The 19,341-nt window shown below is 46.5% G+C and overlaps 2 protein-coding genes across 2 annotated transcripts; both read right to left on the reverse strand.

The window, feature by feature from the left end:
- Window positions 1-10,193: 10,193 nt before the first annotated feature.
- On the reverse strand, window positions 10,194-12,738 carry LOC123440412 (L-ascorbate oxidase homolog). The gene is made up of 3 exons (XM_045116979.1): window positions 12,344-12,738; window positions 11,066-12,169; window positions 10,194-10,967 (listed from the first exon to the last, which is right to left on the reverse strand). The coding sequence occupies exons 1-3, from the start codon at window positions 12,607-12,609 to the stop codon at window positions 10,664-10,666; spliced, it is 1,674 nt and encodes a 557-aa protein (XP_044972914.1). The 5' UTR covers window positions 12,610-12,738; the 3' UTR covers window positions 10,194-10,663.
- Window positions 12,739-15,463: 2,725 nt separating this feature from the next.
- LOC123440413 (calcium uniporter protein 6, mitochondrial-like) lies at window positions 15,464-18,947 on the reverse strand. The gene is made up of 2 exons (XM_045116981.1): window positions 18,443-18,947; window positions 15,464-16,279 (listed from the first exon to the last, which is right to left on the reverse strand). The coding sequence occupies exons 1-2, from the start codon at window positions 18,842-18,844 to the stop codon at window positions 15,791-15,793; spliced, it is 891 nt and encodes a 296-aa protein (XP_044972916.1). The 5' UTR covers window positions 18,845-18,947; the 3' UTR covers window positions 15,464-15,790.
- Window positions 18,948-19,341: the final 394 nt, after the last annotated feature.

Below are 19,341 nucleotides of genomic sequence, written 5' to 3' on the forward strand. Positions count from 1 at the left end.
CTCTTAAAGAGATTAGCAAGTGGATGAGGATCCATATCACTAGATTTTCAGCAAGCAAAGATGCAAGCATATTGAAGGCACATGGCACACAAGCGAATAGAAAGCAAGCGAGAGAAAAGGGCGAACGAAAAAGGCAAACAAAAAAAAGGTAAATAGGTGAAGTGGGGGAGAGGGAAACGAGAGGCAGCTGGCAAACAAAGTAAATGCAAGAGATGAGTTTGCGACACTTACTTGGATGAGTTCTTGACTTGATCTTCCTCCCCAGCAACGGCGCCAGAAACTCTTCTTCTATCCCACAAACAACAACGCCAGAAATTGACACGTTGACAGAGGCTGGGCTTGCGTTGGTTTTTCCCTTGAAGAGGAAAGGGTGATGTAGCACAGGAGCAGTAAGTATTTCCCCCAGTTTGAGAACCAAGGTATCGATCCAAAAGGAGGGTCTCGTCAAGTCCAGAGTACCTGCGCAAACACAAACAAGCTTGCACCCAACGCTTCAAAGGGGTTGTAAATCCCTTCAAGATTGTTTGCAAAGTGAGATCTGAAGGCGGAAAGTGCAACAAAGTAAAAAGTGTAAGGCTGAAAATATGGTGTGGAGTAGACCGTGGGGGCCATAGTGTTCACTAGAGGCTTCTCTCAAAATAGCACGTGTTACGATGGGTGAACAAATTACTGTCGAGCAATTGATAGAACTGCGCAAAGTCATGATGATATCTAAGGCAATGATCATACATATAGGCATCACGTCCGAGACAAGTAGACTGATACTTTCTGCATCTACTACTATTACTCCACACATTGACCGCTATCCAGCATGCATCTAGTGTATTGAGTTCATGACGAACAGAGTAACGCTTTAACCAAGATGACATAATGTAGAGGGATAATATCAAACCAATGATGAAAACCCCATCTTTTTACCCTTGATGGCAACAACATGATGCATGCCTCGCTACCCCTTCTGTCATTGGGTGAGGTCACCGCACGGTATGGACCCAAAACCAAGCACTTATCCTATTGCAAGAATCATAGATCTAGTTGGCTAGACAAAACCCACAACTCGAAGAGAATTACAAGGATATGAAATCATGCATAAGAGAGATCAGAAGAAACTGAAATAAGATTCATAGATAATCTGATCATAAATCCACAATTCATCGGATCTCGACAAACACACCGCAAAAGAATATTACATCGGATAGATCTCCATGAAGATCATGGAGAACTTTGTATTGAAGATCCAAGAGAGAGAAGAAGCCATCTAGTTACTAACTATGGACCCGTAGGTCTATGGTGAACTACTCACGCATCATCGGAGAGGTCATGGTGTTGATGGAGAAGCCCTCCATGTCTGAATCCCCCCTCCGGCAGGGCACCAGAACGTGCCCCAGATGGGATCTTGCGGAGACAGAAGTTTGCGGCGACGGAAAAGTACTTCGGATAATCTCCTGATTTTTCTGGAATTTATGGGAATATATAGGCGAAAGACCTAGGGCAAAGGGCGTCCAGGGGGCCCACAAGCCTGAATGGCGCGGCCTCTCCCCCCTGGCCGCGAGGTGGGGGCTTGTGGGGCCCCTGATGCTCCCCTGCCTTGGCTCCCAAGCTTCCCGATCTTCTTCCGTTCCAGAAAAAATCTTTTTGGGGATTTTCTTCTGTTTGGATTCCGTTTCAAAATCTCCTCTGAAAGGGGTCAAAAACATGGAAAAAACAGGAACTGGCACTTGGCACTGAGTTAATAAGTTAGTCCCAAAAAATATAATAAAGGCATGCAAAACATCTAAAGTTTGACAAGATAATAGCATGAAACCATCAAAAATTATAGATACGTTGGAGACGTATCAATGGTCACCAAAGGACGGCAACATAACCACAAGAAAATTAAACGGATCATAGCAATTCATCAATCTCCGATAGGACAACGAAAAGCTACTCACACATCATAGGATGGAAACACATCATTGGATAATAATATGAAGCATGAAGCACCATGTTCAAGTAGAGGGTACAACAGGTTGCGGGAGAGTGGACCGCTGAATATAGATGGGGGATGGTGATGGAGGTGGTTGTGAAGATGACGGAGGTGTTGGTGTAGATCGCCATCACACGATGATGTCCCGGGCGGTGTTTCGGCGCCGCCGAGAGAGAGGGGAGAGAGCCCCCCTTCTTATTCTTCCTTGACCTCCTCCCTAGATGGGAGAAGGGTTTCCCCTCTGGTCCATGGTCTCCATGGCGGTGGAGGGGCGAGAGCCCCTTCGAGATTGGATCTCTCTCTCTCTGTGTCCTTCTGTTTCTGCGCTCCCAGATTCTGGCCTTCACCCTTTCTTAAATTCCCGGAGATCCTTAATTCCGATTGGGCTGAAATTTTAACACGATTTTCTTCCGAATATTAGCTTCTATGCGGTGAAAGAAGGGCCCCAACCGCCTTAGGGATTGGTTACAAGCCTGCCAGTCGTGCCTCCTGGGCTTGTGACCTCCTCGGGCATCGTTTCGCGTAGATTCTTCTTCCCAAAAATCATAAATATTCCAAAAAAAATCCCCGTAGGTTTTTTATTGCGTTTGGACTTCGTTTGGTATGGATAATCTGTGAAACAAAAAAAACATACAACAAACAGGAACTGGCACTAGGCACTGGATCAATATGTTAGTCCCAAAAATAGTATAAAAAGTTGTCAAAAGTATATGAAAGTTGTAGAATATTGGCATGAAACAATCAAAAATTATAGATACGACGGAGACGTGTCACTCCTCCTCCGGCTCCTCAAAGTCCTCTAGAGGTATCCCCGCTTCCCTCCGGAATTGGGCCTGCCGAAGGAGGTAGAGACGTTCTTCGATCGTGTAGTATTGGCGGCGTGGTGGCATGGCTGATGGGCTGGGAGAGGGGAGTGCTCGGGCGGCGGGAAAACGGAGCAAGCGAAGAGCTACGGCTGGGGGAGGGGAGTGTCCGTCCGACTTAAATAGCAATTGTAAAGTAAACCCTAAACCGCCCCGAAATCCGGAGTGTACGCGCGTGGGAAATTGTGGTTGGTTTGATGAGTGGACTGTGATCAAATGTACACGCGTGGGAAACCGTGGTCAAATGTGAAAGAGCTAGCATGTTCACACACGATGCAAAAAACGATGCAAAAAAAGGTGCAAAAATGATGCAAAAAATGACGCAAAAAATGGTGCAAAAAATGATGCAAAAACGACGCAAAAAACGGTGCAAAAATTCATGCAAAAAACAATGAAGAGTGATTGACCAACGGGATCGCCTCTCACGGATCGCCCCACGATCCAATGATGCGGAGCCGTCCTTGTGATCCAACGGCCCGGAGCCTGCATGCAGCCTGCCCACCGAATTCCTTCTAGAAGACCACATCTGAGGGCAGTCGCTTGGCGCCAGGGTGTGATCGGACGGCTGACGTTGGGAGCTAGGGTTAGGCGAAACCCCACGGGGTTTAGAGGGGTTTTGAGCTGGTCAACGGGGTTATGAAAGCTTTGATTGAGCATAACTAATTTAAAAAAAATATGAAAGCTTCGCCGTTCGTTGTTTTATAAGACACACTAACGAGGAAAAATACTAAACTTGGTCTATGGTCATTTTCATGAAAAAACCCTAGCTCGCACGATCGAGGTCAAATGAGCACCATTAATTTAAAAAAATCAAAAAAATATTAAACCTGCGCACAATGTTGTCTTACCTGACATGTTACCAACCAAAAATCATAAACTTGGTCTATGGTCATTTTCATGAGAAAACGTTCACACATATGAGCTTTATTTCAAAGTGAATAAGAAGGATCTGAATTTAGTTTTACATTTTCATATTTTAAATGTGTTTTTAATAGTTTTTATATTAAAGCATATTTTTCAAAAGAAAATGTAAAATTATGAAGATTAATTCAAAAAATAGTGAGACTTCGAATCTACACTGTATAGATTGAATAGGTGTTAATAAAAAACATTTGGCTCATTTAGAGTAGGTCCAGAAAAACTTGATTACAAATGGGGTTGTTTACCCTAGCCTCGGAGCTCATTTGGAGCACATTTCTCAAATTGAAATTTCTTTGACATCCTCTAAATCACCTCAAATTTTGCACACATGATCTCCTATACAAACATAGATAGTTATCCTAGATAGTTTGCCAAAGTTTTTTTTTTTGCAACATGTCTAATCAGTGAAGAACACTGAAACAACATGTGTGATCATTGCAACACCTAAACTCATAGCACACAACATCTAAACAGAAGTAACCATACACCACAAGCAAATTTAAGAACACAACATCTATTGTCATTTTCATGAGAAAACCTTCACACAAATTTAAGGACACAACATCTAGGGTTACCTTCTGTTTTTGAAAAAATTTAAAAAATCAAAAAAATCACCAAAGCTTTATTTCAAAGTGAATAAGAAGGATCTGAACTTAGTTTTACATTTTCATATTTTAAAAGTGTTTTTAATAGTTTTTATATTAAACCATATTTTTCAAAAGAAAATATAAAAATATGAAGATTAATTCAAAAAATATCTAAACGGAAGTAACCATACACCACATGCAAATTTATGGACAGACAAATATAGATAGCATAATACATGGGTTCCCATAATACATTCGGTACCCTAATACGTTACTACCATAGATTTAGTTCATCTCATCATAAACAGACACATTGAGTTTACCAAAAGTAACGTAAAAGATAAAGATAAAACATGCTGCCACATTCAGTTCATCACATCATCACATCACACCGGAGTCAGTCCCTTCGTGAGGGCAGCATGTCGCCCCCTAATCATGTAGTCCTCCCCACGATTCGCTACATCCTCTGCATGAGACACAAGGTGATCGAAGCGGCCATCCTTTGGCTTTGGCTTGGTGGTGCAGTAGGGGCAGCGCCACTTCTTGATCTTGCGGTTCAAGAAGGAAGCAACTCCCTTGGCCTTGATCTTCTCCACCTCCTTTGCTTTGAAGGACTTGAAGTTGCCCTTGTACACATCTTCTCCAGAATCATACTGCACACATGAATGAATTGCATTAATACATTATAGATTCATATACACCATGTCGATGGAACTAAACGAACAATCTAAATTTCAAGTAGGCTTACCTCATATTCTTCGTCGTCACTATACCCTGGATCGTACGGGTCAAACCCAGTAAAGGCCAGCTTCCTCTTTTTCCCCCATCCATCATCCTCCTGAATATACAATTACATCCTTCACTAGTAAATAGAGAAGCCAATTGAAAATTGAGAGATGCACACATGACACATTGATCATAGGGCTAATATACTAGGGTTATTTGCATTTTCCATTGTCATGCACACACATTGAACAACAGAGCTAATATAACTACATATTATGGACAAATTTATATACTAATGAATCAAATAACTTCTTAATCAATGGATTCCATTTGGTCATATGACATTCAAAACCCCAATATGCGTAGCATTCAAAAACAAATCTAATAGGGACCCAATCTAATAAGCATACATGTTTGTAGCATTAAAAAACCCAATTTGTGTAGCATTAAAAACAAATCTAATAAGCATACATATGTGTAGCATTGAAGCACAGAGATCCCTATCTCTCATACAGATATATCTAGCATTTTTGAAACAAAAAACCCCCATTCCCCCATATAGAAAACCCCGGCCCATCCGTCAAACCAACTACTCTAACCATCTGTACTACCGTATGAATCACAATCTAACCAATGCAACTAACTCTACAACCTAATATCCTAAATATTACAACTAACAAACAAGTGCAAATACCTCCGGCTCCTCGCCAGGTTGCACATCGCGGGTATCGGCATGGACTGCACCGCTCGACGCCGTCACCTTTTGCTCCGGTAGCACTGAGGCGGAGACCGCCACCTCCTTCTGCACATCAGCAGCGGTTGCGAGTTTCCCCGCACCGCTGTGGACGCAACCAACATCCTTCACTTCATTCGCGGTCACTGCGCCCTGCAACTCCACTACATCTCTGGCCGCTGCGTCGGCATCGCCATGAGCTTCCGCCATCGGATAGATGGAGGTGATGAAGGTGAGGAAGAGGATGCGGTGGGAGACAGTGAGACGGCGGTTGGAGGAGAGCGAGATGATGTCGGTTGGGGAGAGGAAGACGATGCGGCAGGGAGGGGAAGAGGAAATGGTAGGCGATTCGCTCGGAGGTGGTTCCCCCTCTTTATACGATGGGAGGTGGTTCCCCCTCTTTATACGACAATTATTTAAAAAAAGTGTTCTCAAAAATGAGTTCTCATGTGTGAAGATTCAAGACTTTCAAGCCAAATGATCAATCTTATGGCCACATTCATGACATAGTTTGTTCAAATGATCTAATACTATACACAACGATGCATCTTGGAATGGCAAACAATGTTGCTATAGGGAGTTTTCATTTTCTTGGGACCCAAAATTCATTTTCCATTTTTTGAGTGCCCAAAATGAGTTTTTTGTTAAAGACCTACCATATATTTGTTGTAAACTTCTACCAAATAAAATTTCTAAAATACTAGGTCAAATTTCTTGTCCAATTGACAAAATGGTTGGGTGTCAAAATCTTTGATCGACCTCTCGTGAAAAAGACAAATTTCCGATAATTCAGCTAGAAAAGGGTCAAATTTGAACTGCACCTGCCTTATAGTTTGCTCATAATTTTTTTTACAAAAATCATTTCTAGGTACAAAAGTACCTATTTAATCATAGAAAAACCAATAGTTTGCAATATTCAACCACTAGGTAGGAACGGTCATGCCCTCCGTTTTAACCACATTTTGAAATGAGCATGAAAAATTCAAAATAAAATAAAAATGGAAAAAACTTTGCATTGTGTCATTATATGTGACCAAGTTACTAGAAAAATAATTAACTTGTAATATGGTATTTTTTTTTTAAATGTTATCACAAATGAGCTATCATGTGTGAAGATTCATGACTTTCAAGCCAAATGGTCAATTAATCTTATGGCCACATTCATGGCATAGTTTGTTCAAATGATCTAATATTATGCACAAAGGTGAATCTTGGAATGACAAACAATGTTATTAAAGGGAGTTTTCATTTTCTTGGGACGTAAAATTCATTTTCCATTTTTTGAGTGCCCAAAATGAGGTTTTTTGTGAAGGGCCTATAATATATTTACTGTAAAATTGTACCAAATCAATTTTCTAAAATACTATGTCATATTTCATGTCCAATATACAAAATGGTTGGGTGTCAAAATCTTTGATCCACCTCTCGTGAAAAAGACAAATTTCCATCAATTCAGTTGGAAGTGAGTCAAATTTGAACTACAGTTGCCTCATAGTTTGCTCTTTATTTTTTACCAAAATAATTTTTAGGTACAAAAGTATCAATATCATCATAGATACATGGTGTGGTGGAGATACGTCATGGTTTGGACGGTGGTCGGGGGCCCTAACTCTAGAGTCTGTAACTTGCATGCGAGCAACGTGGTGTTGCCACGCGTTCTAGGTGACCTAGGCATGTCTAGTGGGTTTGTCACTCCCTCGGTAGGTGTTAGGAAGAATAATACAACAGAAGAATCTCACGAGGAGACTGAACTAAGCTCCAACATGAATTAGCAGTCAACTGTTTGATTAGTGGTGCGGGAAATGCACATGGCCAATGGGACCGGTTTTTGGATGAGGATGATCATATACTAAGTAGACTGTCTTGGAAAATTTTCAGCTCAAATGGAGAAGCCTATGTGGCACTTGCTTTCCAAAGTACCACATTGGACATAAATATGGATATTGCAGCTGGGCTCAAATGAATTAATGGATAGAGCTGAAATTTGGTGGAGGATAGTCATTTGGGCATAGGAAAGCACTTCAAATTTTGGATACCAGTTGGACATGCCAAAATGGTACTTAGTTCACAATGCTCTTCTACGAACAGAAACTTGAAAAACATTATTGAGAACAATTGGCCAAATGAAATGATCTCAAGTTTCGTGGAAGGAAGTTACATATGTAGAAACATTCCATCATAGAGTTTCAGGAATAATTAAGAAATATAAAATATAGTTGCTTCACAAACTAAAAATACGACCAGAATAAAAGATTGTATGATGAGCTCACATGGATTGGTGGATAAAGCTCAAATTTTGTGGAGGATGATGAACTGAGCATATGAAAGATTTGAAAAAAATCTAAGATCATTTAGATAACCCTAGATAGTACTTCCTTCACAAAGCTTCTCTGTGGATAGAAACTTTGAAATTTGCTGAGGAAGATTTACTAGTCAAATGGAGCTGAATATTGTCATGTGGTAATGATTTGGTTATGGAAGAATGCCCAAAAAGTTTGAGGGAAATTTGAGGGGTCTAGATAGCACTTGCTTTGCAACATGCCAATCTGGTCAGCAAATAGAAATTGAAGCTGAGCTCACATAAGTGATTGGAATTATCTGCAGTTTTGATGAGGATCACAAATTGGGCATATGAAAGCACTATAAAATGCATACCATTTGGATAAATAAAAATGGATCTTCCTTCACAATGCTCTCCACTGAACTGAAAATTGGGGAAAATATTGAGGAAAATAGGTTACATTAAAATGAGCTAAAATTTGGTGGAGGGGGTTCTATGGGCAGTGTCATGCCCTGGTAAATTTTCAGTAATTATAAAGCAATATAAATTATAGTTGCTTCACAAAGTGAAAATATTATGAGAAACAAAGATTGCATTGTGAGCTTAGATGGATTGTTATATGGGGACCAAATTTTGTGGAGATCTTTGATTTGGGCATATAGAATATGTGGCAAAAATTCATCTCATTAGGAGATGCCTAGCTAGTACTTCCTTCACAAAGATTCTACCTGAACATTAGGAAATGCCTAGCTAGTACTTCCTTCACAAAGATTCTAGTTGAACAGAAAGTTTGGAAATTTGCTGAGGACGATTTAATAGGAAAATAGAGCTAAATCTTTCATGAGGCAATGATTTGGGTAGGAAAGGGTGCCGAGAAATATTGAGGGCAATCAAGAAAATATAAATTCCGACTTGTCAACGTACTTATACTTTTTGGCCTTGTTGACACCTATACAAGACACGTAGGCGAAACTGTCGAGTTGTTTGTCTAGTCACCTCTATTTAAGCCTATGACCTTCTTAATTTTATCACGGAGGACCTACAATGACGGCATAAATAGAGCTACACATGCGAGTGACCATTTTGTGCAATGGGATTATGACCTTCTTGATACGGATGGTCAAAATTTTCTAGGGTTTGGACCCTCTCACACATCTCATGACCTCTATTTAAGTCTCAAAAAGGAAAAATGCTGGAAAAGTAGGAACACGATAATTATTATGATCAAAGGGTGGAATTATTGACAATAATACTGGAATATAATCTTGACTCCAAAGGAAACAAGTGAAACTCCCGATACTAACATGCTTAGAATAAGTGGGAAGAATTATCTTGGAATATCATGTTTGGATAACTGTTATGTGTTGTTGTGGGACGTCACTCTAAATTTTAGAGGAATGATTAAAATTCTCTTAAGAGGGTTTTCTTATCAATGACAACTATGGGCGGAAGAATTGCGGGCAGGAATAAACTCAAATTAGGAAGAACATAGTTTGGAAAATTAATGGCATACCAAACAACCGCAAGCCTATTGTGTGGAAGTGATTTCTTTTTGTAAGGAAATTTTGGCTCATTGGAATATTATGATGTCACTCTTGCTATTAAGTTCTTCACACAAAGAAAAATATACCTTGTGGAAACTCTGTGTCTTGGAATTTGGAAAAGATGAACTAAAGACATGGTTTGCTAATTGAATATATTATAATGTATGATCTTATAACAAACTTCACATCAATGGATAGGCCGAGGGGGACTCTGAAGAAATTTTATAAGGAAAGGCTTAGATGCTTTTTTTTAGCAATTTACACCCTAAAATACACATGTTTTTGCATTAGCCCCCCCCCCCCCCGGCAACAATTTGTACCAAGCTCCGCCACTGGCGGTCACCTACAAACGTAAGTGTAAAATATTTTTCTTTATTATTGTATACGCTAACACACCATATTGTAACATGTACTTCTGATTTGTTTATTTGTATAAGTTGTTATGTAAATGTTTTCAAATCTCAGCCGGTTTACTAAACATTTGGATCGATTTGTACTACTAACCTTCGAATATAATGTAATATATGCACTGAACCAGATATTAATTAAGTTCCAACGGAAGTTATAGAAAACAGAAGATGGAATAAAAACCGCAAAGATGCGCTCATGTACATATATATATATAGTATTATAGACACACAATAAACCAATTTGCCCGAAGGACTTATTGGATAAATGATGATGATCATCAGATAGAATTAATTAACTCCTATTACAACGTAACGATTCGAGAGGGCGTCCCGATCGAGCTCGTATCCGGCCAATCTCTCTTCTTGTTGTTGTTCTCAAAAATCATCATCCTCGTTCCGATGACAGACCTTGAGCCCCCCTTGTTGTTGTTTTTATTTTCCTCGACGAAAAGAGAGTAATAAACCTGACAAGAAGAAGAGCCGACTTGGGGGCGTACGAAAAAAAGAAACGAAAAAACTCTCCTGCTCTTCCTGTTGTTGTCGTCGTACGTAGGGTGGTGTGTACAGCACGCGCAATGGGCATGCAATGCGCCTTGAAGAATGGAATGGAACGGAGCTGGAAGGAGCGTAGTTTATGCGATGGTGTAGGGCGGCGGCAGCGGCATGCCGACGACCTTGCCGCAGCGGAGGGCGTTGTCGGGCATGTTGTACTCGTCCCTGAGCGACCTGGCCGGCGAGGTGCAGCTCACGTACAGCTGCTCGCCCAGGTAGTACCTCTCCCACAGATTGGACCTCAAGTTCCACATCCCGGCGTTGTCGAAGGTCAGCATCACCGCCGTCCACGACCTCGGGTACACCTGGATCGTGTGCCGGCTCACCGTGTCCAGGAGGTTGTATGTCTTCCTGCTCTCCGCCGTCCATAGCCCCGGTCCCATGCTGCACATCCATCATGCATATCCATCGATTTGTTGATTTGTTCGGTGAAGAGGATAACACATACAGTAATTAAGAAGAAGAAGGAAGGGTTTACTTACCCGGCGGCGAAGAAGGCGTAGCCGTTGAGGTGGAAGGTGTCGATGCTCCTCTCGGGGTTCTCAAAGACGATCTCAATGTAGGTGCGGTGCTCGGCGGTGATGACGTTGGGGGCGAGCTTGATGGGCGTGCCTTCCTTGGGTGGCGTGTCGGTGATGAGGTTGTACTCGAACACTCCCTTGGTGGCGTTGAAGTACTCGGCGAGCTTGAGGGGCGTCTCGGCGTCGGCGTGGGAGACGCCGTTGAGGGCGTACCTCTCCTTGCCGTCGACCTTGCCGCGGCTGGTGGAGAGCTTGATGGTGCGGGTGATGTTGATCTGGCCGTAGTGGTAGGACCCCTGCGGGTTGGGCCTGGCGGCGCTGGCCGTCAGGTTCCAGCGGAAGGACCTCCACTGGTTGATGGACCATGCCCATCCGGCGGGCGCCTCCGGCAGCTTGGGCGACGGCGGGGAGTTGGAGCCCTTGTAGCGCATGACGGCGGTGATGGTGTTGACCCCCTTGATGAAGCGGGTGGAGGCGATGAGGAAGTAGTCCCCGGGCTTCTGGTTGGCGGTGGTGAGGAAGGAGAGGCACTGGCCGATGTGGACGTCGAGCGAGTCGTACTCGTTCTGCACGGTATGGGAGCCCTCCATCTCCACCAGCTTGACGACATGGCCCTGGATGCGGACGTTGAGGGTGGTCTTGATGCCGACGTTGCAGACGCGGAAGCGGTACGTCTTGCCGGTCTCCACGTTGTACATGGGCGGGTTGGAGGCGTCCTTCTCGTTCTTGCCGTTGATGAGGAGGCCGGCGGGGCGGCCGATGCCCTTGCCGGTGTCGAGGTTCTTGGCGAGCACTTCGTGGTCCTTGGTGTACCAGTCGCCGACGAGGGCGCTGAAGTCGTCGGCCGGCGGGTCGAAGGGCACCGGGATGAGCGGGCGGCTGTGCACGCTGATGAGCCCGTAGCCTCCGGCGGCGCGCTGCATGCCGATGCTGGGGTAGTAGAAGAAGGTGCCGATCTGGTCCTTGAACTGCATCTTGTAGGTGAAGTTGGTGCCCGGCATGATGGGGCACATGTCGCCCGGCATCCCGTCCTGCCACGAGTTCTTCCTCTGCTGGATCCCGTGCCTGCAAACATACACATGCATGCAGACGCACGCAATGCACGTAACGATCCATCCATCCATCCATCCATCGGATATACTTATACTGTATGCATGATCCTACTCCTACTATTTACTAGCATGCAGGGAAGGAATGAATCAATGCATGGGTAGCAGGAAGGAAGGAAGGAAGGCGTACCAGGTGAAGAGGAGCGGCTTGTCGATCTGGTTGAAGACGTTGACGATGATGTTGTTGTTGGAGGTGCAGTTGATGGTGGGGCCGGGGAACTCGCCGTTGATGAGGATCATCTTCTGGGGCACGCCCATGGGGGACTTGGTCCCGTACGCCACCTTCCACTCGAAGAAGAGGTAGGGGTCCTCGGCGCGCACCGCCACGGCGAGCAGCGCCACCAGCCCCACCACCGCGGCGGCGCAGGCGCGCATCTTGGGCTGCCCTGCTGTCATCGTCGTCGTCTCTCCGGCTCCTCCCGCGTAACTAGGCTTGGATAGACTCGCTCCCTCTCCTGCTGGCCGGCGGATCGATCAGCGCGACGGCGGGCACATGCGGCGGTGGGGATGGGGAGGCAGAGGACGCCGAGGGCGCCCGCGGCTTATATGTGTCCAGGCGCCATGGCTGCGTGCGGTTGGTTTCTTCCAGCTGCCGCAACGCCCGCGCGTCCGCTCGCCGATCGGCCTCCACCGCCTGCGGTCGGTCGACCTCTCTCTATTCTTGACCTGTTCCGCGCATATGCATGCCACATCCCCTGCGTCTGCGTGGCCTACTGACATGCCATCCTTGCCGTTGGTGCCACCATGACCCTGATTAACCGATGCTAATTAACTTCCAGGTCGATCCTAGACTGTATCTACTCAACTCCGTGTCTGCCCTACCCGATACTTTGGGTCGATCCCAACTATACTGTGCGTCTGGGATCTTAATTAACGTTCAGGGTCACATTGTACGGGAACCGTTTTCCCATTTTTGGCAGCTGTACGGGGATCGTGTTACAACTCACAACTTTGCCTCTTCTTTTTTTCTTCTCGAAATCATTAGTCAGTTAACGCATCTCCAACGACAACCCGTTAATTTTTTTTCATATCCGTATGTGGCACGCCTAAGGCCCTGTTTGGGATGTCTTTTTTATCAAATACATTTGTAAAAATAATACACACCTCCATCCATCGGTTTAGTTTTCAGTTGATTTTATACTATGACCGGTATAATACCTCTGTAAAATATTACACTTATAAAAATAAAACGGCATTCCAAGCAGGGCCTAATGTGTGTGTGTGGGGGGGGGGGGGGGCTGTGGCCCCCAACATTGAACTAATTTGTGAAGAAAAAAAATATGTGGAGGCTTAGATGAGATATTCTTTTTAGCTTTTCGTCCCCTCCCCTAAAAAAATCCTTGTATTTTATGTTTCGCTCCCCATCCATTTTTGTCTAGCTCCGCCACTGGTATGTGGACAGAGGAACTAGTGTGCGAACACGGATGCAAGAGGGCAACATCCAACCTTAGCAGCATACATCTTGACAACAATTCAAACCAACCGAACGAAATTTGTGTAAACACGACGGATTTCATTACATATACATTCTAGTCCGGCTCTAGTGGTATAACTAATATCTAATTTAAATCCGTCGTTGGTGTCCGCTCCCCGTACCCGGCCATGAACCCCGAGAACTGAAGTTTCGCCTTCTCTAGCTCCGCCTCAACGCTCTCCAACTCCGCCTCGTAACCTCCTCCTCCAGCGACCCGACAAGCGCAGATGTCCACCTTCACGTCGTCGCCAAGCAATTAATCAGTCGACGTTGTTCAACCCATCAAGCTTGGCATCGACGCGAGGGGAGGAGTGGTGGCCTTCCTCTGACGAGGGCGTCGGCGACCTCCCGTGTACAACTCTTCGTCGCTGCAGGTGGCGCCCGCGGACGTGTCGACTTCGTTAGGAGGGGCCTTGGTATTGTCCTCCTCCTCATCGTCGGTCTCATCGAACGACGATACGCCCTCCTCCTCGTCGTCATCCTTAGCCATGGCCACCACCTTCGCCACCCGCGGTCGGTACCGCCAGTGGTCGAGACGAATCTGGCGGGCGAAACTGTCGGACTCCAGGAGCGCCTCTAGCTCCACCAGGTCCACATCGGGCACGACCGCCCTGCCGACAACGAGCTGCTCCTCAACCTGTAGGTGCTCCTAAAGGAGGTGGTGGTTGTAGGCGGCGTCGGCCCGCGCCTCCCAAAACCGTCGTCCCACACCATATCCATGTAATGGGCACGAGTCTCGCCGATGGTCATGGTGTGGTGCACCGACGAGGGAGGCACGACAGAGGAGGAGGGTGACGCGGCGGAGGAGGAAGAGGAGGGTAGCGTCGGGTCGTCGTCGTTCACGTTCTCCATTAGGACGTCGACGTCCTCCGGCTGGTTGTCGGTCCGTCAGCGGGCAACAATGCTAGCCATCTCCTTCTTTTGCTAAGGGATCGACCCATCCAAGACAGCTTTGCCGGTGGAGAAATCCATGGTCGGAGAGGGATCAGAGGCTCATGAAAGTGGTTATGGCGAGTGCAGTGGTTTACATAGCAATTGCGGGTGGCATATGGACGGACGGGTGGCGCCGGAGTAGATGCCACAGCAGCCGCGTGACATCAATGTGGGCGGCGGACGCACAGACGGGTGGCCGTCGTGTTGTTTAAACGCGCAGCAGTCGCCTACACCGGAAAGCGGCGCGGGTGGCGCTCTCTCGGCTAGCAAGCGCTTCAATGTTGGTGCCACTCTGCGATCGCGTCCCCTTTGGCCGGACATGAATGCGGGCACTGACGTTCTGTAACGGTCCTCACCGTTTTGCGCGGGAAGGGAGTAGAGTTTTTGGTGGGCCAAGGCGGTCAGAATCAGGCGAAGTAGCGGTCCGGACATCCGCACCCCCCCCCCCCCTTCATGTATTTCTTCGGTTTGCGAGAGAAATCACGTCCGGATCACTCCATGAACCGATACAACCGATACGAGTGGTTGCATGGTCATGCGACGGCATCGTGATTCTTTTATGCTCCAGGGTTATATTGTTTTTCTTTTTCAAAGATCGGTCTGGACTAATAAACTCTGCAGCATCGTGGAGGTGTGGACGATCACAGAGAGCTACTAAACCCTCAGTTGACCACCTCAAAAATATACTTTCTCTGAAGGCACGTGATCAGATGGAATGCCAACTGCGTCACATACATTGTAAAGTAGTAGCATGTCAAACACTCCTACGAGCGGTAAAAATAAAGATTCAAAAGCGCGATTTACCCCCAAACAGAAGAGCTTAGGTATCAACCAAGACTGAGGTTTTTACTACTGAATCCCATAACACGGTTGATTAGCAGCGGCTGCAGAGTTATACAGCTCTAGGTAAGTTCATACAGACGAGCAGTCCAAGCATCAAGTGCTTCTGCTTCAGCAATGTACAAAAGAGAGAGAGAGATAGCTATACTGGGTTGCTGGCCTAGACATTTGCATAGGAGAAGACCACGAAAACGGTTTGCCAAAAGGTCTACCTCGCAAGCGCAAGAAACATCCGGTTTGTTAATACTTTCTTCATCATCATCCCACGAGAACCAAAGATGAAAGGGGGCAATGTAGATTAGTGTTTTAGAGCGACGGGAGGGCCGTCTGTCACTTGTGGACAGACAACTCATGCAGATGAGCGATGTCGGCGTTGGAGAAATGGCTTGTGCCGCAGATCTTCTCCAGAGGATCTTTGCAGCACCTCTGGAGCTCCAGGTACCTGTCCAGGTTGAACTTCTGCCTCTGGATCAACTTCCTCTGCCGGGACTGGAACATCCTCTCCATGAAGTCCCGGTATGTCGGATCCCTTGATGTGATGAGGAAGTAGGCGTACCCGACGACCAGGCCCGTCGCAGTTGTGAAGAATGTGATGGGCTCCATGACGTCCCACGAGAACTCCCAGAAGGTGAGCCTGAAGAAGAGCCCGACCTGCGTGATGAGGAACCCAAGCCCCGACCACAGGATACGCCGGACTTGCTTGTGTGCGAGCTTGTTGATTTCTTCCAAATGTGCCTGGAGTTGCTTGAGCTCTTCCTTTCTTGGATCATCCTCAGGTGTCAGTGCAAGAGGCATAGCTTTTCTTACAAGATCCACAATCTGTACGCAACAAGCAAAGCATCAGTCTCTGCCAATATTAAATATCAGCCTACGTTCCACTACTTCGACCAATGCAAAGTACCAGCTGCTGCTACTACTTCCAATGTTAAATGTCGGCTAATGTCACCCTACTGCTAATGTCAGACCCCAAGAAATCTCAGCATATACGTACTCGTGAAGACTAAATTTAGAGTTCTAAAATAATGACAGCAAAATTGTGGTTACTAGTTACCACATATGAGCTGCTCAAGTAAACGTTTAGAAAGTACTCCCTCCGTCCCATAATATAAGAGTGTTTTTTATACTACACTAGTGTCAAAAACGCTTTTGTATTATGGGATGGAGGGAGTAGAAATTATGAAACCAAATCAAAATAAAAATGTCTGAGAAGAACAGTGCTCTCTTACAAGATCCACAATCTGTATGCAACAAGAAAAGCATCAGCATCTGCCAATATAAAATATCAGCTGATGTTCCACTACTACTACCCATGTAAAGCACCAGCTGCTGCTACGGCCAATGATAAATATCAGCTAATTTCATGCTGCTGCTATAGACCTAAAGCCTTCAAGTGAATGATAAATATCAGCTAATTTCATGCTGCTGCTATAGACCTAAAGCCTTCAAGTGAATGATAAATATCAGCTAATTTCATGCTGCTGCTATAGACCTAAAGCCTTCAAGTCACGCCGCAAGAAATCTCAGCATATGTATTGATGAAGACTAAATTTAGAGTTCTACAATAATGACAAGAAAACTGTAGTCCAACATAAATAAATTAGAGCTACCAAAGTAAACATTTATATGGAAAGTGGTAGAAATTATGGAACTGAATCAAATAAAAATGCCTGAGAAACACATCACTCTATTTTTGGGTAACTAAAAGCTTTTGCCTCATAAGTTGATAACTGATTACATGCAACACCATCAAACCAAGACACGAGGAAACATTCTCTTTTGCCCACCTGGCAACAAGGTTTAAAGATGTTCAGCATGTGACACAAGGAGGTTACGTTAAGAAAAGTATGTCTAAGCAAAGTGAAAGCTACAAGATACAGTAATCAGGTAACACGATTATGAATTTACTTGAACAAGTAATGTGAGATGGACACTTCCAAGCCGCCAACCTTTAGGCAAGTCACATTGTTTGTTACCGACAAAAGGATGGTGCTATCAAACGAAAAACTTTATGCATGGCGGACTGGTAGTTTAGTACGCTAACGAACCACTAGATAACAAGATAGGCACCCTGCACAAGAAGCCACCCATCTAAGACTGAAACAAGAAAAAGAAAAAACGAATTCCACACGGCAAATGACCCATCCTGTATGATAAGAAAGGGCATAGGAAAGCAAGCTAGAGGAGAAGGTATCGATTGCTTTATCACCCACTTAATTCGGAAGAGTTCTTCCCCATGGAAGAAACGGAGATAACTTTTGCACTGGTGCGTCCGGCGTGCGCACTCAGGAGGAGCACGCAGTGAGCCACCCACCACTTGGAGCCGCGTCGTGAAGCAACCAGACGGCTTTTCTGTGCCGCCGGAAAAGTGAATTGCTTCTGGATCTGTTCCATAGGTTAAACGGTCCGGCCATGGTTGCCATGCCCCCGCCGCACCATGCTATTCAGATTGAACAGCGTATAACAAAGTGGACGATGAATTCAAGTGCTGCGCGCGGTTTGGACGAGTGAAACTGAGGGACCGATGGTGGGGATTTGACGAGTAAACAACGTGCCAGACCCTGGGCATTGGACCACCGATTCGACAAGCGCACCTGTAGAGCTGTACTTTGAGGAAATCTACCGAACGGCTGATGGTCACCATCAGACACAGGAACGCACCGATCGATTAGTACTAGAGGCGTCACGCGCACAATGACGAGCTGAATCAAGCGGGTACCTAACCTCCGGGGCCGGAATCAGGGAGCGGCGCGATGATATTCGTCAATGCCACTCCCTCGGGTGCATCTAAGGATGCAGGGCACGGGTCGAACACAAACTCCAGAGTCGCCGAACCAAACCGCGAGCAGGAAAAGGAAATAGCAAAGCCGAACGAGTAGTGCTAGTATACTACTGGTAATTTTGTGGTGAAAACGTGAGGGATGATGCAGGGGTGGTGACTGGTGGGGAAGGAGGGAGGAGCGGCAATGCGGTGCGGGAGCAGACCTTGTCGGGCTGGAGGTAGACCTTGTCGCGGAAGAGGAGCACGACGCCGGCCTCGTCGAGCGCGCCGGCGAGCGCGGTGGCCTCGGCGCGGGTGCGGGCGGCGCCGGCCTCCTCGCACTTGCGCAGCAGCTCCGCGTACGGGATCACCTCGCCCTCCCCGAGCCGCCGCTTGAGCGCCTCGACGTTGGCCATCCGCATGAGCCGCCTCGCCTCCTCCGCCGTCACCTCGGCCTCCTGGTCCCTCCCCGCCGCCGCCGGCAGCGACGCGAACCGGAACCGCTGCTGGGGCAACCTGCACGACGCGGCGGCGACGGCGGCCCGAGCGGGCGGCAGCGCGGCGGCCGAGGCGCCCGCGCCGGTGGCGGCCCGGAGGAGCGGGCGGGAGAAGCGCCACATTGACATCGGTCTTCGCGGGCGGGCGGGCGTGCGTGCGCGAGGCGCGGGTGGGGGAGGGGAGGGTGGCAGGCGGAGGGAGGGAGATATGGGGGGAGGCGGTCAAAGCGGAAGCGGGAAGTATGGCGGAGAGGGCAGAGAAGGCAAGGCAAGGGAAGGGAAGGGAAGGGAAGGAGGAGGCAGGGAGCGCTCGGGGTCGGGTGCAGCGCAGGTCCGTCCCGTCCCGTCCGCGTGGGGTTTTTTGCCTCTCAGTCTCCGGTGTGCGTTTCTCGGGGCAGTGGGATTCCTTTTTCTCGCTTCGTTTTCTTGGCATGTACAGTATGTATGCTCCCTGCACCGTGTGTTGTTTCTGGGCGGTTTCCAAAATTGCTGTGCGCGGAGGCCCATTGCAGGGTAGGGAATAAACACTGCGGGGTTGGTATTTGGGTAGAAAACGCTGCGCGTGCTCGCAGTTACTGCCCGCTTTTACCATCTTGCCATTTTGCACTTGAGCAATAATATAGAGT

The sequence above is a fragment of the Hordeum vulgare genome, chromosome 3H, assembly GCF_904849725.1.
Source record: "Hordeum vulgare subsp. vulgare chromosome 3H, MorexV3_pseudomolecules_assembly, whole genome shotgun sequence".
Classification (NCBI taxonomy): Eukaryota; Viridiplantae; Streptophyta; class Magnoliopsida; order Poales; family Poaceae; genus Hordeum; species Hordeum vulgare.

What these genes read in the sequence shown, in the direction of transcription:
- LOC123440412 (XM_045116979.1), bottom strand. Translation starts at nt 12,609, where the DNA reads ATGACAGCAGGGCAGCCCAAGATGCGCGCCTGCGCCGCCGCGGTGGTG. An exon ending in AAGCCGCTCCTCTTCACCTG is followed by an intron (nt 12,170 to 12,343) that starts GTACGCCTTCCT and finishes GTATGTTTGCAG; the next exon opens with GCACGGGATCCAGCAGAGGA. An exon ending in TACGCCTTCTTCGCCGCCGG is followed by an intron (nt 10,968 to 11,065) that starts GTAAGTAAACCC and finishes ATGGATGTGCAG; the next exon opens with CATGGGACCGGGGCTATGGA.
- LOC123440413 (XM_045116981.1), bottom strand. Translation starts at nt 18,844, where the DNA reads ATGTCAATGTGGCGCTTCTCCCGCCCGCTCCTCCGGGCCGCCACCGGC. An exon ending in TCTACCTCCAGCCCGACAAG is followed by an intron (nt 16,280 to 18,442) that starts GTCTGCTCCCGC and finishes TGTTGCGTACAG; the next exon opens with ATTGTGGATCTTGTAAGAAA.